The sequence below is a fragment of the Syngnathoides biaculeatus genome, chromosome 4, assembly GCF_019802595.1.
Source record: "Syngnathoides biaculeatus isolate LvHL_M chromosome 4, ASM1980259v1, whole genome shotgun sequence".
NCBI lineage: Eukaryota > Metazoa > Chordata > Actinopteri > Syngnathiformes > Syngnathidae > Syngnathoides > Syngnathoides biaculeatus.
In genome coordinates this window covers 17,275,690-17,296,085 of record NC_084643.1, presented here as the reverse complement: position 1 = coordinate 17,296,085, position 20,396 = coordinate 17,275,690, and the positions used below count along the sequence as shown (strand labels likewise).

At 39.9% G+C, this 20,396-nt stretch overlaps 1 protein-coding gene across 5 annotated transcripts in view; it reads right to left on the bottom strand.

The window, feature by feature from the left end:
* Positions 1 to 20,396, bottom strand: part of zgc:162952 (PKc_LIMK_like_unk domain-containing protein) — a 42,370-nt gene that overhangs the window by 12,937 nt on the left and 9,037 nt on the right. For 2 of the 5 annotated variants that reach the window (XM_061817747.1, XM_061817748.1), the window contains exon 2: positions 19,771 to 19,838. The exons of 2 other annotated variants lie outside the window; for them this stretch is intronic. In XM_061817747.1, coding sequence (XP_061673731.1) covers positions 19,771 to 19,838 — 68 coding nt within the window. Of the gene's footprint in view, positions 1 to 790; positions 1,118 to 19,770; positions 19,839 to 20,396 lie in introns of those variants that run through there. One more of the 5 variants, XM_061817750.1, reaches the window with a different exon arrangement.

The window sequence follows — 20,396 nt, the reverse complement described above, 5'->3', positions numbered from 1 at the left end:
GCAAAAAAAAAACAAGGGATTACTGTATTTGTGAATTTGTGAATGCTGAACTGTAAATATGGAGCTTAGTTAGCAATTAATAGTTATGGAAGTAAAATAATAAGTTCTATTAATGTACACTTTGCTGGAGAAACCTCCATCCATTATCTGAGCTGCTTATTCTCACAAAGGTTGTGGGAGCACTGGAGCCTATCCCAGCTACCTTCGGCCAGGAGGCGGGGTACACCCTGAACTGGCTGCCAGCCAATCACAGGCCACACATGAATAAAAAACCATTTGCACTCACAATCACACCTATGGGCAATTTAATCTCCAATTAATGCATGTTTATGGTATGTGGGAAAAAAAATGATTGCTCAGAAAAAAACCTACACAGGTACGGGAAGAACACCCAAACTCCACACAGGGAGTGGCGGGAATTGACCCCTCCGTGGATATTGCGCAATCCGCATCACTGACCAATCAGAGGCCAGAGATCTGCATAAACCAAAGCCCGTTTTTGCTCCCGCCATTTTCTCTGACTACATTGAATGGTCCAGTACAGGTTTTGTTAGGGTTTTATCGCATATTTGGGTTATTGTTTTAAAACATTTCTGATACCTCGCTCAGGAGTTCGGTATCAAATTTTAATAGGTTCGTTGGAGATAGGCACTCAGAAATGAAGACAAGACACACTTCTGGCTACCAACAATTGGCACTTTATTGGTCCCACACAGAAATGGTAACACAAGCACGTGGTATGAAGCTAAGTAATATCCAACCAGCTCTTAGAAGAATATCCAGCTCTTACCGTGCGCCAATAGGAGGGAGAGCCAACACTCCAGGTAGAGCAGCTTCAATACCGGCTGGGCGTCCGTACGCAACCCGCAGTAGACTCTACCGAGAGTATCCAAAGTTCTCCTTTTATACTCTAAGCGTGTGCGGAAGGAGGGGTGAGTGGCCAATTCATCCCGCCTGACGCCACACTATTCTTTGTTACCAACAGATGGCGTTGCACGACATCATATAACACAAAAACATCTTTTTATGACATTGCTGGTTATCCAAACATCCTTTTATGACATTGCTGGTTATTCAAAGCTATTGCGATCGTCTTTTAGGTTATACAAAGCTATTGCGAAACATATACAAAGCTATTGCGAAACATCTTTTAATTATGGAAAAACAACACAATAAAATTATTCTTACTTCAGTTATTTAACAAAAATATGGTTAAGAGGTGTAGTCACGGACTTTGTAATAGTGACGACAGGTATCCTGAAAGGCTAGTTGGTGGAGTTCGATTCGTACCCTTTCCAAAACCGAAGACCCAGTGCGAAAAATGCCTTTGATGGATCAAACTTTGTGGAAGACTGCATCATCAACTAAATCCATCTAATATCAACCGGAACAGATACGTTTGCACGAAGGTATGCCCTATATTTGATTTTCATTGCATGTCTCGTATAAATGAAGTCAAAGTTCTTCGCTAGCATAACACTGCTGCGTGTGAACGATTGACACACTTATTCTTTGTTGAGCGATATTTAGCGATGATCGGACTGCGCAAACGTATTGATTTCTTGCTGGCTCGCGGCCAGAATCTTAACCAGACTGTGTTTGCATGAAGATATGCCCTAAATTTGATTTTTAATCCACATCTCGTATAAATGAATGAGACGTTCTCCGCTAGCACAACAGTGCTACGTGTGAACGATTGACACACTTATTCTTTGTTGAGCGATATTTAGCGATGATCGGACTCCACAAACGTATTGATTTCTTGCTGGCTCGCGGCCAGAATCTTAACCAGACTGTGTTTGCACGAAGATATGCCCTAAATTTGATTTTTAATCCACGTCTTGTATAAATGAATGAGACGTTCATCGCTAGCACAACAGTGCTACGTGTGAACGATTGACACACTTATTCTTTGTTGAGCGATATTTAGTGATGATCGGACTGCACAAACTTATTGATTTCTTGCTGGCTCGCGGCCGAAGCTTAACCAGACTGTGTTTGCACGAAGATATGCCCTAAATTAGATTTTTAATACACGTCTCGTATAAATGAATGAGACGTTCTGCGCTAGCATAACATTGCTACGTGCGAACGAATGCCACACTTATTCTTTGTTGAGCGATATTTAGCGATGATCGGACTGCACAAACGTATTTGATTTCTTGCTGGCTCGCGGCCGAAGCTTAACCAGACTGTGTTTGCACGAAGATATGCCCTAAATTTGATTTTTAATCCGCGTCTCGTATAAATGAATGAGACGTTCTCCGCAAGCATAACATTGCTACGTGTGAATGATTGAATGAAATCAGAAGCATGGAGTCTGTCTCAGTTCAGAATGTATTGTATTTGCCATTTATACTGTTTGTCTTACGTCAGCGCACGTGGCGTGACGTCACTTCAGGAGGCGTGGTTAAGTGCCCTGTACGGAGGGGTCAATTGAAACCTGGTTCTCAGAACTCTGCGAGAGACACTCTAACCAGTCGCCCGACCGTGCCGGCTGGAGAATCTTTACCAAGCACATTATCTTGAGTGGCACACGCACGCACGCACGCACGCACGCACGCACGCACGCACACACACACACACACACACACACACACACACACACACACACACACACACACACACACACACACACACACACACACACACACACACACAAAACATACTGTCTTGCAAATCCTGTTTTGAGTGTGATAATACAATACAGTAATTGAATACATATGTTCTGTATTTTACAAGAGTCATTTCTATGGTATATATAGACAGATTTATGCTTTGAGATACATTTCTTTACTCTTTATTCTCTTAATTTGTGTAAACGGCAAAATTTGCATGTCAAAGGTGCCGCTAAATCTATAGACATAAAAGAACTGCTCCTAACAATGTCCAACTTCTGATCCTTGCTTCGCAATCATTAATTTAAATTGTTGGTAAAACTCAAGTGCGTTGTTGAAAAAATTGTGATCAACATGAACAAACTAAATGAATAGTCCACCTACCGACAGAAAGTTAAAAACACAAAAGCCAACATGGTTTCCCTCCCCTTTACATTTACAGCTGGATGTACAAAATCAATTCCAATTAAGTTGTGACATTGTGTTAAACAAATAAATACAGAATACAATGATTTGCAAATCAGGTTCAGCCTATAATTGAATTAGATCAACTATGAAGACAAGATATTTAATTAACTGATAGAATTTATTGTTTTTACTAAATAATAATTAATTAAATGAATAATTAATTTAATGGCTTCAACATGTTCCAAAAGAGCTGGGACAGGGTCATGTTTACCAATGTGTTGCATTACCTTTTTGTTTAACAACATTCAATAAACATTTGGGAACTGAGGACAGTAATTGGTGAAGCTTTGTAGGTGAGATTCTTCCACATTCTTGCTTGATATACAGCTTCAGCTGTTCAAGCGTCTGGGGTCCGTTGTCGTGTTTTACGCTACATAATGTGCCACACATTCCAGGCAGGCCGGTCTAGTACTTGCACTCTTTTACTACGAAGCCACACTGTTGTAACGTGCAGAATGTTGTTTGGCGTTGTCTTGCTGAAATAAGCAGAGGGGTCCACCAAAAACATGTTGCTTGGATGACAGCATGTTTCTCCAAAACATGAATATACCTTTTTGCCAGTGTTAAACATGACCCTAACCCTTTTTGGAACGTGTTGCAGCCATAAAATTTCATGTTAATGATTATTTGCTAAACACAAGTTTATCATTGGATATTAATTATGTTTTCTTTGTAGTGTATTCAACCAAATATAGGTTGAACATGATTTGCTAATCATTGTTTCAGTTTTTATTCATGTTTAATTATTATTATTTTTCTCATGTCCCAACTTCATTGGAATTGGGTTAATACACTTCTCGGAGGGTTTTCTTCACCTTTTCTGTTCCAGTCCATAGCAAAGATGTTTAATGAGGGTGAGGTCAAGTAATTTCTTTATGGGCAGTGCAATTGACCAGTAATGGTGGATCAGATGAAGGCTTTCAAATTTGTCAATATTCAAGTGTTTCTTAAGGTGTCTAGCTACATCTGTATCTATCATCCATGTGGTGTATTTATACTGTATATTCAGATGATACACTGTATATGGTTAGACAGTGTTTGTCATACTTAGCAAATAGATGCAAACCTAGAAAGTGTCAGTGAAAAGGGTAAATTATGCATTTCAATCACGAAGAGCACCTTTAGATGAAAGAGAGGCTCATAAAATGAACATCCATTCCACACAATGAACTCCAGAGAGGAGGGAAATCACTTTACGCTATCCAGCCTGAAACAAAGACATTGACTAATATGAGGCCAAATATAGAGGCTGGGTTAAAGGATAACAGGATCCGTCACTGAACAGATACTACCCTCGATTTTGATGTAATCTCATTTCAGCTCAGGACTACTGTACGTTACATAGAGGGCTGTTGATATAGATGTGTATCACTGATAATTTTATCACATCTCAGATGTATAAAATTGAATCACATAAGCAGTCAGAGTAAGCCACAACAAATCATGACCAAGATGGTCCAATAAATTTAACCTAGAAATATTTTTAACCTGTTATTGAAAAAAAAAAAAAAATCAACCACCAGGATCCCATAATGCTGTCAACACATTTCCAATAATAAGGTCAATGTTTATTTAATTGTTTGATTGATTTGCTTCCTTTTAGGTCTACATAGGCTGAGCACAACAGGTCCACACAATAAGTAATGTAGCACTGACAAAACCTAATGAAAGCAAAGAAGTTGATACCACTGAATGAAAATGGTCTGGTTTAAATGAAGGATTAAAAATGATCAAGTATCAGTAAAATTTCATTCATTGCTGCAACTATGACTCTAAAAGCAAGGAATTACCATTGCATAAATAATACTAATGCTCAAACATCCATTCATCCATGCATCCATCCATTTTCTGAGCTTTTATCCTCACAAGGGTTGCGGGAGTGCTGGAAACTATCCAAGCTGTCATCAGGCAGGAGGCAGGGTACAGCCTGAACTGGTTGCCAACCAATTGCATTCGCAAGAGTCGCATTCACAATCACAGCTAGGGGCAATCTAGGGTTTCCAATTAATGCATATTTTTGGGATGTGGGAGAAAACCGGAATGCCCGAATAAAACCCACGCAGGCACATGGAGAACACGCAAACTCCACAGGGATGGGGCCAAGATATGAACCCCGCGGGGTCCTTCGAACTGTGAGGCCAACGCTCTACAGCTGCAGTCAGCTTCAAACAATTATTCAATTATAAAATACATTTATAGGTTGAGAGGAGCCAGATGAGGTGGCTGGGGCATCTGATCCGGATGCCTCCCGGACGCCTATCTAGTGTGGTGTTCCGGGCATGTTCCACCGGAAAGAGACCTCGGGGACGACCCAGGACACACTGGAGAGACTATGTCTCTCGACTGGCCTGGGAACGCCTCGGGAAACCTACGGAAGAACTGGAAGAAGTGGCTGGGGAAAGGGAAGTCTGTGTATACCTGCTGAAGCTACTTTCCCCGCGACCCGACCCGGAGAAACGGTAGAAAATGGATGGATGGATGGAAAATACGGGTTAGGAGTGATATACACAAAATGCATCGACAAGGCTAGGCGATACAGGAAAAATTGTATTGATATTTTTTCAGATCAGTCAATGTATATTAAAATACAAATCACAGTTTTTTTGCTATATTAAATTTTCACTATTAAGCTTCATCTTTTGAGTTAAATATTTATTTTTGGTTAAAAGCTGAACATGACAATGATGAACACTATGCAACTGTGTCAGACAAAAACACTTCAATTCTAGTTATTTACCTCATATCATAGAGTAAAATATCTCAACGTGATTAGAGAGTAATTAAAGACAGGTTCCACTACATCCTGTGATTTTGATTGACTGTCACACAGAGAGTGACTGTATTTTGTAGCAGAAGTCGCTGGGCTCCCAGCATGCATTGAGACATGACATGTTGTACTGTCACCATAATAAAGACGTTAATCCTCAATGTTCATAAGTGACTAGCATTAATGTAACATTACTCATGTGGTTATGTTACACTTATCCATTGGATATTTGTCTTATTTAAGTCTTGCATTACATTTATGAGGCTCTTTGTTTTCATAGAACCCTGACTGTGTGTTGTGTGACATCTTGGTCAGTTCAGCTGTATGCTCAGTGGACCTAAGCAAAGCATTTCCTGGGGCACTTTCAACTGTAGTAGATAAAAGTGTGATTTTCCTCGTGGTTACTTAATTTTTCGTTCTTTGGCAAGCCAAAAGAACCCCCATTTACCTTGTGTGACTCATCAGCACTACAATGAATAAAATATTGATTTAAAAAAAAACATACATCTATAAAAGCTTGAAGTTTACATACACTGTGCAAAAAGACATTTCCCCCCCCCCCCCCTAAATGTATGAAGTCAAATAAGACCTTTCTTGTTTCAGGTCAGTCAGGATCACCCAAGATTAATTGAATCTTTTCAAATGCCACAATAATGAGAGAGACAATTTATTTGAGAATTTTATGTTATTTTTTTCAAGGTCAAAAGTTTACATCGACAAAAAGTACTACGCCCTTAAAGAACATGGGGAAGTCCAGACGATCACGTCATGGATTTGGAAGCTCCTGATAAGTCAACTGACAACATGTGAGTTAATTGACTGCAGACTTAGGGATGTATTTAAAGCCACATCCTAAACACCTCTAATTCCTTATTTGAAATCATGGGAAAATCAAAAGAAATTGACCAGGAAATCAGAGAAGGACTCAGAATCAGCTTTACTGGCCAAGTGTGGAACAACAAACAAGGAATTTGTCTCCGCCAGTCGGTGCCGCTCTGGTACGACGAACAAAGAACAAACAAACGAATAAGAACAAAGAACAAGAGACATCTTGTTTATAGGAACTATTCCTTATATGAGTCACAGATGTGCAAGATGTCATCTTCTTCATTTAGAACAGATAAGTGTGTCAATTATGTTAAGTGTACCCTGACGCATTCGTGGTTCCCGTGATAGACCAGTGCAAGGACAATTGTGCAAAGGGAGCATTTTAAAGTGATGAATCTTGTGATAGTCTAAGGAATGTATTACTAATACTAATAGTCCTGTGTTGCATGATTAGGCTAAATTTACTATTGCAGAAGCTACAAAAGAAAACTCCAAATGTAATGGCTAAACCATAACAACTGTACCTAGCAGCTTTAATTGAAAAAGCCAACATTGCATTAACGTTCTACTGCTTCTCCCTTGATATTGTCGTCATTTTCTTAAATGCTGCCAAGATTATTATTTTTTTCATTGCATATTCTCGTGTCATTTCAAACTAAAATCAAACATTCAGGACTTTCAGGACATTAATGGTTTTACACATCATTAAAACAGATTCTTGTGTTTTTATGTTATGCTTAGTAGTATCTTTGGATGTATTTTTATGACACTATCTGAGTCAACTCACAAGTCACAGAGACCACAAACCTGGAAAAAAACACATCACACATTAGTGACATCATGGTGCAACTTTCGTAAGATTGTATAACACCATTTTTTTTTGTTTTTTGGAAAGCAGCACAGCTTCTGAACGTTGAACTAACATTAGACCAGTAATACAACATAGAAGATCATAACCAACTGAGAATTTAACCTGTGACAGACCATCACAACAATTATCGATCTTGTCCTGAAAGGTTCACAAAAAGATTTGATCATTTGACCCTGTTTCAGACCCTTGACAACATAATGGTACAAGTTGAGGTTTGGAATGCAATATCCTCAATGACGTAAGGTATGTTAGAAAAAACGACAGCAGCACCACAGCACAGTTAATCTGCCTTGAAAGCTTTCTGGTCATGGCATTTTTGGTTACAATTTAATGTGTTAAAGATGAGCATTTAATAAGGTCTGAGTAAAGCCCCCAAACTATTTTGTGCATTTTCCACTGCACAGTGCCTCAGTTCCACTCAGCACTGGTTTTATCCACACATTTTTTAAAACTTCAGTTCATTTGACTGCAAGTCTGCATTTGACTACTTTGACCAGTGCTATGTTGAATGATCTTATATGACATCAATAAGGTATGGCCAGGGCTTAAACTTGATGAAATTTCATGCTGGCACCAGACACACATGGTCACAGCCAAAACAATGATATCCAATTACACAATGCAGGCAGAATCAATGATCATGAATTTTAGCACCTGGAGTGTACGACAGTTTCAGTATCGTAGAAAAAAGACTTTCAGACGTTTTATGGAATACTCTGTGGAAGAGATCGGAACTGAAGAGGAGGAATTTTCTAATGCTTACCATACATATGTTCGAACCGGAGTTGACGAACGCAAAACAAATACGGGATTCGGCAAGACCTGACCAAGTTAATGTGGAACTTTGCACCCAAAACATACACTGGTATGTGCCTCAGGAAATCTATGTACACCTAGTTGACGAAATAATATAATTCAAACACGTTCAAACGTCTGATGCTGCTTGCACACAAAAGTGAGTCGTTTGTTGTTGTTGTTGTTGTTGTACTAGCGACTAAGTCGGTGTAAAACAAAAATCGAAACTTTCGGTATTGTTCTGCGTTTAAAGATCACATTTATAGTACGCTCTGAGTTGGACAGTACAGTACACTTACATTTAGCCAGTGAATATCGTTATTTAAACTAAATGATCAGTAGTTGTAGGATGGAGCTGCCAGGCACAAGAGTGAGAGGAAGACCAAAGAAAAGGATGATCGATGTTGTGAGGGATGACATGAGGACAGTGGGTGTCAGAGAAGAAGATGCACGAGATAGGCTTAGATAGCAAGATGACACGCTGTGGCGACCCCTAACGGGACAAGCCGAAAGGAAAAAAAGAAGAAGATCAGTAGTTGTAGCTAATAGCCATATACATAGAAATATGTAATTGGTATTTGTATCTGTATTAGAAGGACATAAGGGGCAAGTTATACATTTAACATTGTCCATTTCTTAATTGTTGTTGAGGTTGCTTTGCATACATTAAAGTATGTCATGTTTTCACTCTTTAGTCAAAAGATAATGAATGTATAAATGATAGGACTTTACGCCACAGCGGCATTATTTCAGCCTTATCTTGGCGAGCAAAAGATAGTAATTCAATACAACTTTGGGCTTAAAACATACCAAATAACATTATTTTAATTGATTTGATTTTTTTACCCAGGTGTAAATGTGGAAATTGCCGGCCACTGCCTCCCCAGAGAGAACGCCACTGCTGTAAGGAAATTACAGAAACCGGCTGGAAGTTGGATGGAACCGCCTTGGCTAGCATTGTTAACCACAAAGGCTTTCACCCAGTCTGCCTAAACCCATTTGTATTGGAGATAGCCTGGCATGTCTTTCAATACCATTATGGCAGAAACACCTTCACAGGAGAAGGACATAAAAAAAATCGCCACGTGGCGTACAGACAGTAGGTGAGGTGGTGTCGGGGGCCTCTCGGGAAAAGCAACAGGGTTGTTATACCATCATCTGCTGTGCAGAGAATCCAAGCAGAATTTCCACACCCAGGACTTGAAGATGATGCCGTGTTCACAGGATTTATGCCCATCTGATGAACATTACGCTTTTTCTTTGCATGAAAACTAAAGTGTGGGTATTGATCCTTGACTAATAATTGATGGTCATTACTGTCATTATGTGACAGTTTCGAGTCTATAATATCTTTTGTTGTTCTGGTGCAAAATTTGCCTTTCAAGTTGACTCTAATTAGAGTAAGCGATATGGTTGAAGAATTTGTGATATCATCTGTATCACAACATTGAAAAAGTTTCTAAACAAAGTCTTTTTTTTTTTTTTTTTTTACAAACCACTGAGGGTGAAACCATCATTCAATAAACATTTGTATATGCACATGCTATATATGATATTGTTTCATTCCATAAAATGTCATTAGGAGCTGGAGAGTATGCCACCTCACCTTGCTTTCACCATGGAAGTCATATTTACAGAGGTTCACACAAGTTGAGAAAATGACTATTGAACAGACCAGACTAATGGATTAATGTTTTGCATCATGCAACATGACTGGTTAATCAGCATGCGTCAGCAGTTTGTAACATAAAACTTCTGCTGTTGAAGTTCCATCAGGATAGAATTTAGTTTCAGTTTAACAAACCGTTGTCACAGTTATTAAATTGCCTTCTTCAAATTCGTAATTTTTAAAAATTTTCACAACATATCATTTCAACAGCTTTGATTTGAAAATCTTGAAAAATGATCCTGAATAGCCAAGTCTTTGCTTGGTTTTGTGTACTGTGGGCTGAGAGGTGGTGGTGCTTGGGCATCAGCAGAGGAAGTCATTAGGTCTGCATCCACATAGAGGGTCCAAAACTCTCCTAACACGCATTCCGCATACCCTGAAACATGGAAATTACAGTACTTCATACATATGCAGATACTGCTGTCCTGGTTTACTCCTTCATCCTATAGGTATAGTATTAACATGGATTTGGAAACCATACCACACCAACAATCATATGAAACATAGAAATTAATTCAAATCCAGATTTATAAAATTTATCTGACCCCCCTCTTTTACAGATCTGAGGACTACATGTACAAGAAAATTGGAACATGATCGATTATTAAACTTACTCTTAATCTTTCTCATTTTTAATATACTCGTCTTTTATGTTTGGGGTTAGAATTCTCTTTGTCTGGTGAAAGGCAAGAGTGGAAAGTTGAACAGCCACAAGGTAGTAACTTTGGGCTTCTGCAAGATAAAACAAAAAACATTTCATTCATATTTTCAATTTGGAGTATTTTGTCAGATCAGAGTAATGTCCATTGTTTGTAGCGCATTTTCCATGTTATTTACATGCATTTAGCCTGTCTTTTAAATAATGCACCGAACATTTGAGCGCACACACTGCTGTAGTTGAATTTGAGGAAGACCTCAGCGTCAACAGTACACGAACTTTATACAGTGTACAAATTCGACTACCTCTGAAACATCACCTGGATATGGATTAGCTGACATATATATACAGTATGTTTCGGTATTGTACTTACATTTAAAATGAAGTAGATACTTGTCAATACTAAACAATTGAACATCCATGTACTTACTTGCTATCGAAGCCAAGTGAATGCTGCACCAGGTTTTCAAAGCAGTCCTCCGTGAAATGCTTGGAACATATTCCTGTTCACTTTGATTTGTAAGTCCAATGCGCTCGGTTTCTCTTCACAAACCTGGTCCATAACCTGCCTATCTGCTCATCTTTTGCCCATTCATGTAAGTTGACTCCGTCGGCGTTCGACGCAGAACAGCTGTATGGAACAAACTTCCTCATTATCTTTGCTAGCTTTTTCACCCTCTGGCTAAATGTTGTCGTGAGTTGACATCACATTCCGGAGAGAACCTGAACTTGACGAATCTAGGCGACATTTCGCACAAAATCTTGAGACTGACTTTGACGCTAATTTATTTCATTTCTGTTGTGTTTACAATTTTTAAAATATTTTTTTAATGACATTTTAGCCTCATTTGTATGGTAGATAAATCAAATACATTTCCTCTGGATTAGACCCTTAAGACCAATTGGTCATAATGAATGACGACATGGATAGTGTCACGTCCTACATCAGTTTTGTAAAGATATGTGTGTACCAATAAAACATTTTATTCAATCGAAAAGTCGTGATTCATTGCCAAACTTAAGCAACTTCTACAGGCTATCTAGGAAGCCTCACAAAATGGGGACAAAGGCCTGTCCAATCGAGCTAAAAATTTGCTGACTGAAAAATTGACATTCCAAATAGAAATCATGCATAAAAGCTACATAAATAATTTGTGACCAAAGAATCTAAGCCAGTCTGGCGAGGATTTATAGTGCTGTGAAAAAATATTTGCCACCCTCCGATTTATGATTTTTTTGCACATCTATTCCAAACAAATCATTAAATCAATTTTAATATCACTCAGAAATAACCTAAGGAAATACAAAATGCAGTTTTCAAATGAAAATTTAATTTATTAAGGGACAAAAAAAATCCAAACCTTTCTGACCCTCTGTGAAAAAGTAATTGCCACCCCTTGTTAAATCATAGTCATTGTGTCTAACTACAATCTAGGAAAGGTGAATTAAATTTCACAAGCCACACACAAACCTGATTACCATCATACTTGTTCTATCAAGAAATCACATTAATAGAATCTGCCAGAGAATGTGGAGTGGGCTACAAAATCTCAAGAACCAATGCATCATGCTGCGAGCCAAAGAAATTCAAGAAGAAATGAGAACAAAATGATTGAAATTATGAGTCTGGCAAAGGTTACAAAGTAATTTCCGAGGTTTTGGGGCTCTGGTAAACCACTGTCAGAGCCATTATCCACAAATGGAGAAAACTGGGAAGTGTGGCAAACCTTCCTAGGAGTGGACGACTAACTAAAATTACTCCAAGAATGCGATGACAACTCATCCAGGAGGTCACAAAAGAACTGTGAACAACATCTAAAGACTTGCAGACCTCATTGGTCAGGGTTCATGACTCAACCATAAGAAAGACACTGACCAAAAATGGCATTTATGTGAGGGTTCCCAGATGAAAACCCCTCTTGTCAGCAAAGACAATAAAGGCTCATCTCACATTTGACCAAAAAAATAGAAAACATCTTGATGATCCACAAGACGTTTGGAGAAACATTCTGCAGACTGAATCAAAGAATACAAAGGCTCATCTCACATTTGACAGAAACTATCTTGATTATCCTCAAGACTTTGCGAGACTGTGGACTGATTAGTCAAAAATTGAACCTTTTGGAATGTGTGCGGCCCATTACATCTGGCATAAAAAAATGGCACAGCATTTGATAAAAAAAAAAAAAGTCATTAGCATGGTGGCGGCAGAGTGATGATCTGGGGCTACTTTGAGAACATCCAAACTCTACACAAGTGAGGCTGGATTTGAACCCCGGTCCTCAGAAAAGACATACTAAATGTCAAGAGCAAGGCCTGGCCACTCCCCTTACGGCAGTGGCCAGGCCACTGCTCTGGGCGGTGCCACCTCAGACACCTGTCACAACTGTTTCGCATGAGGCACTCAAATTGACATGGCATTTAGGTTTGGAATTTGTCACTGGTATGTGCCACTTCATTGCCCATGCTTCTATGCATTCTGGGACAATCTGCGACTGTACGTAAGTTAGAGCAATCTTTAGTCAAAGCGATTTTGTGCCATTTAGTTTGACCACGTCTTGTCACGTTACTTAATTTGCCTCACAGTCATCGGACCTGGTTTCATGGTTTTTGGATCCTGCCTAGCCTCGTGTTTTTGTACCTCTGCCTTGTTCTGGACTGCCTTTTGGTTTCGACCGTTTCCTGGAATAAAGTCACTTTGAATATTATGTCGTTGCCTGGTGATCCTTTCCTTTAAAATATCACCTATAGCTAATAATAATAGCTCCTTCCAGAATTTCTTTCAGGATGGAATTGGCAGTGGGGAACACTTATTTCCAGAAGAGAGTGGAACATAGAATGACCTACAAGAGCGGAGGTAGAAGCACACAGGTGGTTATATTTTGTGCAGACAGTGTAATCTGAAGGAGGTTACCGACTGTAAAGTTGTGGTGGAGGAGAGTGTAGCTCAAGAGCATAGGATGGTGGTGTGTAGGATAACTCTGGTAGTGGGTAGAAGACTAAGAAGGCAAAGGTAGAGCAGAGTATCAGGTGGTGGAAGTTGAGAAAGGAAGAATGTTGTATGGCCTTCCGGAAAGCGGTGAGACAGGCTCCAGATGGACAGGAAGAGCTCCTGGAAGACTGGCATATTACTGCCAAGGTATTCAGAGAGGCAGGTAGCAGAGTACTTGGGGGGTCTTCTGGTAGGAAAGGGGAGAAGGAGACTTGGTGGTGGAACCCCAAAATACAAGAAGTCACTCAAGGTAAGAGATTAGCGAAGAAGTGGGACACGGAGAGGACTAACGAGAGGCATAAAGAATACATTGAGATGTGCCGTAGGGTGAAGGTGGATGTGGCGAAGGCTAAACAAGAGGCATATGACGACATATACTCCAGGTTGGATACGAAAGAAGGAGAAAAGGAGCTCTACAGGTTGGCCAGACAGAGGTATAGAGATGGGAAGGATGTGCAGTAAGTAAAGGTGATTAAGGATAGCAATGGAAATATGTTGACTGGTGCCAGTAGTGTGCTAAGTAGATGGAAAGAATACTTTGAGAAGTTAATGAATGAAGAAAATGGGTGAGAAGGTAGAGTAGAAGAGGCAAGCGTGAATGACCGCCAAGTGGATTTGATTGGTAAGGTAGAAGTTAGAAAGGCACTGAACAGAATAAAAATGGAAAGACAGTTGGTCCCGATGACATACCAGTGGAGGTATGGAAGCAATTTGGTGAGGTAGCGGTGGAATTTTTAACCAACTTATTCAATACTATACTATAGTAGCGGGAGAGAAGATGCCAGAAGAGTGGAGGAAAAGTGTGCTAGTCCCCATTTTTAAGAACAAAGGCGATGTTCAGAAGTGTGTAATACAGGACATGTATGAGGGTAGCAGAACAGCGGTGAAATGTGCCGTTGGTGTGTCAAAAGAATTTAAGGTAGAGGTGGGACTGCATCAGAGTTCCGCGCTGAGCCCCTTCCTGTTTGCGGGAATCATGCATAGGCTGACAGACAAGGTTATACTGGATTCCCCTCAGACCATGATGTTCGCAGATGATATTGTGATATCCAGTGAAAGCAGGGAACACGTGGAGGAAGAGTTAGAAAAATGGTGGTACACACTGGAAAGCAGAGGAATGAAGATGAGCCAGAGTAAAACGGGATATTTGTGCGTGAATGCGAGGGGCAGAGGAGAAAGTGTGAAGCTCCAGGGAGAAGAGATTGCGAAGGTGGACGACTTCAAATATTTGGGGTCAACAATACAGAGCAATGGAGAGTGCGGTAAGGAAGTGAAGAAACAGCTCCAAGCGGGGTGCAACAATTGGTGGAAGGTGTATGGTGTTCTATGTGACAGTTGAGTATCCCCCAGGATGAAGGGCAAAATTTATAAAACAGTGTTGAGGCCGGCCTTGATGTACGGATTAGAGACGGTGGCCCTGAAGAAACAACAGGAAGCAGAACCTGAGGTAGCAGAAATGAAGATGCTGAGGTTTTCCCTTGGTGTGAGCAAGTTGGATAGGATTAGAAATGAGCTCATTAGAGGGACAGCCAAAGTTGGATGTTTCGGGGACAAGGTGAGAGAGAGCAGACTTTGATGGTTTGGACATGTTCAGAGGAGAGAGAGTGAGTATATTGGTAGAAGGGTGCTGCGGATGGCACTACCAGGCAAAAGAGCAAGAGGAAGACCAAAGAAAAGGTTGATGGATGTTGTGAGGGAGGATATGAGGACAGTGGGTGTTAGAGAGGAGGATGCACGAGATAGGCTTAAATGGAAAAAGATGACACACTGTGGCTACCTCTAATGGGACAAGCCAAAAGAAAAAGAAGACAACGTTTGTGTGCACGGTTTCTATTAATTTATTGTAACCAGTGTCCATTTCTTTATCACAGGAGTCCCCAACATGATGCCTGCAGGCCACATGTTGTGGGTCCCCGAAATCTTACGAAATCTCTCTCAACTGAATTTATTGAACTTTCACTACATATTGTTTAAAGCAGGTGTGCTCAATGCGTCGATCGCGATCGACCAGTTTACGGCATGCTGAAAAAAAAAAGACAGTCGTATTTTTCTGACCTTTAGCTCACCACACATGCATACAACGACAGTACAGGAAAACACACCAGTCCACAAGTTTCCCCAATATTTTAAGCCCTTGCTTGAGAAATCTTATCAAACATGATGGCGTAAAGTAGAAAACAAAACCATATCACTTTCATACAGAATGGGAGGCGGACCTATTTTTGACCAAAGAGTTGAATTTTGGTTTCATCTGACCACATAACCTTCTCCCATCACTCCTCTGTCTCATCCAAATGGTCATTGGCAAACTTAAGATGGGCCTCGACATGTGCTGGTTTAAGCAGGGGAGCCTTCCGTGCCATGCATGATTTCAAACCATGACGTCTTTGTGAATTACCAGCAGTCTGTTAAGTAAGTTGCCATGCCACAAATAGCAATGGAGCGAATTGATCGCAACTGGCTTGTATGGCTTGGGTTCATGTGTTGAGCTGAGCCCTAGAACCAACTCTCAAATTGAACACCAGATGTCGCCAAACAAAATTATACTTGATTGGGTCACCAGCACGGCAAAGATCTCTCTGTTAAACGTAGCCTTCCCACTTAGCAACTCACGACATTGCATACATATACCAAAGTCAGTAACCTTATATAAACCTGATTATTTTTCACATCTTTGTATTACATACATATATCAAGGTCAGCAACCATAAGAGCCCAATTATTGTCATATCTTTGTATTCAAATCTTGTTTTTTGACACCAAGACATCAACATGATGCAGCTGCTCACACCCTGCGGTTTCCAACGGTTTTTCAACGGCGAAGCACACGGGCCTGCAAGATGTTTGCACATCGCTGGGTTGCTGAACAGGAAGCCTGTCACCCTTGAATCACCACACAGGATGTTTGCAAGCGATTGATTTGAACTATTTTTCCATTAAACCTTTAGCAGAAAATAATGATGCTTTGAAATGGCTTTGTGAAAAGAATATAACCTGTGTATGACTGTCTCTCTCAATCAAGGCAACACATGATGAGCAACCAACTAAAACAAGCCTGAGAACGCATGAGAGAATTGTATTCACAAGTTGATACATTTATGCTATTGCTCAAAAACTAGGGTGAAACTGAACGCAAGTTTGTGGTTATTTGTTTAAGATTGACTTATTGATTAAAGGGAAAATGACAGTTGAGTTTGCGGGCGCCTGGCCCAAAATTGAGTGAAGCTAAGAGGCGCATGACAAGTCAACCCAGGGATGGCGAAATGGGCCCAATAGGATAACAAAGTGAGCCCTTCCCACTGGGCGTAGATTCAGCCAAAATTTTCCAGAATGTTCCACCAAAAAGCTATAAAAAGCTTGGCTACAGAAGTCCGGGGCTTTTTTGTTCGTTTCTCGCAGACAAAGAAACAAGGTCATTCTATAGGTGTAATAGTCGTGTGGTAAGCTGGCGGGGAGAAGTCTTCGAGCAACTTGGGATGCTTATTTTTGACTACCCCATTTAGGGTTGGGCGCAAGTAAAACAACTACTATAATAAGGTAATGGCAAGATAATACCAGCGATATTACGTGGTTACCTATGGAGGACAAGTTGTCTTGACAATTTATCCTTAATCCCGAAAATCATTATTACTAAATTAGGCTTTGAGCTATGTAGGACTTGATCACCCCTAACAGGCTCACTCAAAAATGTCCATTTTACCAAATTTCTGATGCTTTTGAATGCTCTTAATCTTCTTTCATATATATTACTTTTTACTATTTGTATCATTTATCTCATCCTACTTACCATCAGTATTATCATTTTATTCATTTTTCCTTTTATTGATTTATGTTCAATTAACATCGAATTTTGCCTTCACATCGCAACCGTACCCCGCGTCTGGCGGGAATGTCTGTTGAGTAATGAATGTTATCTAAACAATTTTTATCATTTTATTAAATACTTAAAACTTCCATCTTCATCTATCTTTGTCATTTTTATATTGAGTTGTCTCATTATTACAATTCAACCTCATTAAAGATCGAGCGTCAACGACATTAACATCATTTAGTCGTAAAATTCTATTTTAATCAGTCACTCATTCATAATATCTGGTTTAAGATAAAACAAATCCGTATGATCCTAACAAGGATTGTTAAATTTACTAGGTCAATGACTGTATGTAATCGATTCGTAAGAGATGAAGCTGCTGTAAAAGCGGAGTGATCACTTTGTCACCCTGTTATTCTGTAAGGTTACTCGACAAGGGCTGATAAGTAAGGGCAGACCGGATTGGCTCTGCAAAACTAAAGGCAGTTAGTATACCTAGGCGAATTCATCTCGACACCAACTTAAGAAGCTCCTGTCCTCCTGCATGCATGGCGTTAAGAGTCAGCTGGGGTAAAGGGGTAGCTTAACCCTTTAACTGGAGAGTCGGTCAGGACATTTCTCCCGATTAGTCATGCGGATAAGCGGAATCTGACAAGTCACCTGGGAAACGGTGGTCCCAGCTCTATTCAGGTCATTGACCAAGTCCTGTCGTGTAGTCCTGGGCTGATTTCTAAGGATCATTGAGACTCCACAAGGTGATATCTTGCATGGGGCTCCACTCCGATTGAGATTGACCGCCATGTTTAGCTTCTTCCATTTTTTAATGATTGCTCCAACAGTGGTCCTTTTCTCACCAAGCTGCTTTCCAATTTCTCCGTAGCACTTTCCAGCGATGTGGAGTTATACAATTTTGTCTCTGGTGTCTTTGGACAACTCTCTGGTCTTGGTCATGGTACAAGTTTGAGTCTTACTGATTGTATGGTGCAGAAAGTTGTCTCTGTGCAGCTAACGACCTCACACAGGTGCATGTGATTCAGGATAATACATGGAGTGGAGGTGGACTTTTAAAGGCAGACTATCAGGTCTTTGAGGGTCAGAATTGTAGCTGATACACAGGTGTTCAAATACTTATTTGCAGCTGTATCACACAAATAAATCTTTAAAAAATCATACATTGTGATTTCTGGATTTTTCTTTTTAGATAATCTTTCTCACAGTGGACATTCACCTACGATGGAAATTTCAGACCCCTCCATGATTTCCAAGTGGGAGAACTTGCAATATATCAGGATGTTCAAATACTTATTTTTTTCAGTGGTTCAACAACGAAAGGCACCACCAAAGCGTCGTTCCGGGTTCGTCATATCATCGTTAATAACAAGAAGTCCTTCCAAGACGGTGAGATGGTAAAAGAGGCATAGCTGACACGTTGTTCTGATCATTTAAAAATAAGGCAGAAATATTATCTTCAATAAAATCTCTGCAACTGTAAAGGAGTATAGTTATACGGTGCTGTGAAGCCATGGCTGATGTCTGGAAGGACATCGGAGAGTGTGAGTGTTTCCCACTGCAGTTGGACGAATCCACTGACATGAGTCACACAGCCCAGGTGTGCATTTTCATTCGTATGGTGTTTAGTGATCATCAACGTGAACTCAGATAGTTATAAAAAATGTTTATAGTTAATTATGCTGTGATGTGCAATATTGGTTATGCAAGGCACACACACTTACATTTACACAAAAAGAATCCTCACTATACATTAAAATAAATGTTTTGTATTTTTGTAGTGGGTATATCTTTGTGACTTGTTCGTTCTATTTCATCATTGGTCATTCTAAAAAAAAAAAAGATGTCACCCCTCCTGTTGATCGCAAGAGGCTGGCTGCTTGAAAAGTTGATCTTGGGGTAAAAAAGTCTGGGCACCCCTGGCTTAAAGCATTTTTTTAGCTACTATGGAGAATACTTTGTTGAAAGCCTTTTTTTTTTTTTACATTGCGCACGTAATTGAGTTCAAAGCATTTAGTGTTAAATATTTTAATAGAAAATACTTGAATTGAATTCTTTAATTTGAGATGTAATAATTCATTGCCCAGGTGACTAAAAATATTTATAAAGGAGTGAACTACTAACTAATTCTATTGTTTTTTTGTAATTAGTAACTAATAAATAAAATTTGCACAACACTGGCAATGCATGATAGTCTCTTCTATGTAGACATGTTCCCATGAAGAACCTTGCAAATGTGTTTCTCTGAAGAAAAATTCAAGTAATTCAATGTCATAATACTTACTTAACTGATTCTCTAAGCTATTCACGTGCATCTTGTGAAAGCTGGAAAACCCCAGATGTCTGCAGAAACTGAGGAGGAACCACATACATGCAACAGCAAATGAGCAAAGCACAGTCACACAACTCCACAAAACGTGTCACAAACAAAGCACACAACACGTAAAACAGCGCATCAATAGTGACTGGCAGACGTGCATTCACTGGCATACGGATTTCTTTGATTTGATACTTCCTTAACGATGAAGAACACCGGAAAGAAAATTTTGTATCTAATATATAAACCATGAAAAAATAATCCTTCAGGGAGTGACAATATTTTCAGCCTTAAACAATGGATGTAAAATTTGGTATTAGTTTGTTGAAAGGATTCCAATGGCTATTGTAACCCTCCAAACATTTGTCTATTAACACAGAAACACAAGGCAGCACAGTGACTCAGCTGGCCTCACAGTTCTGAGGACCCGGGTTCAATCCCGGCCCCCCCTGGGTTGAGTTTGCATGTTCTCCCCGTGCCCGTGTGGGTGTCCTCCGGGCACTCCGGTTTCCTTCCACATCCCAAAAACATGCAACATTAATTGGACACTCTAAATTGTCCCTATGTGCGATTGTGAGTGTGACAGTTGTCTG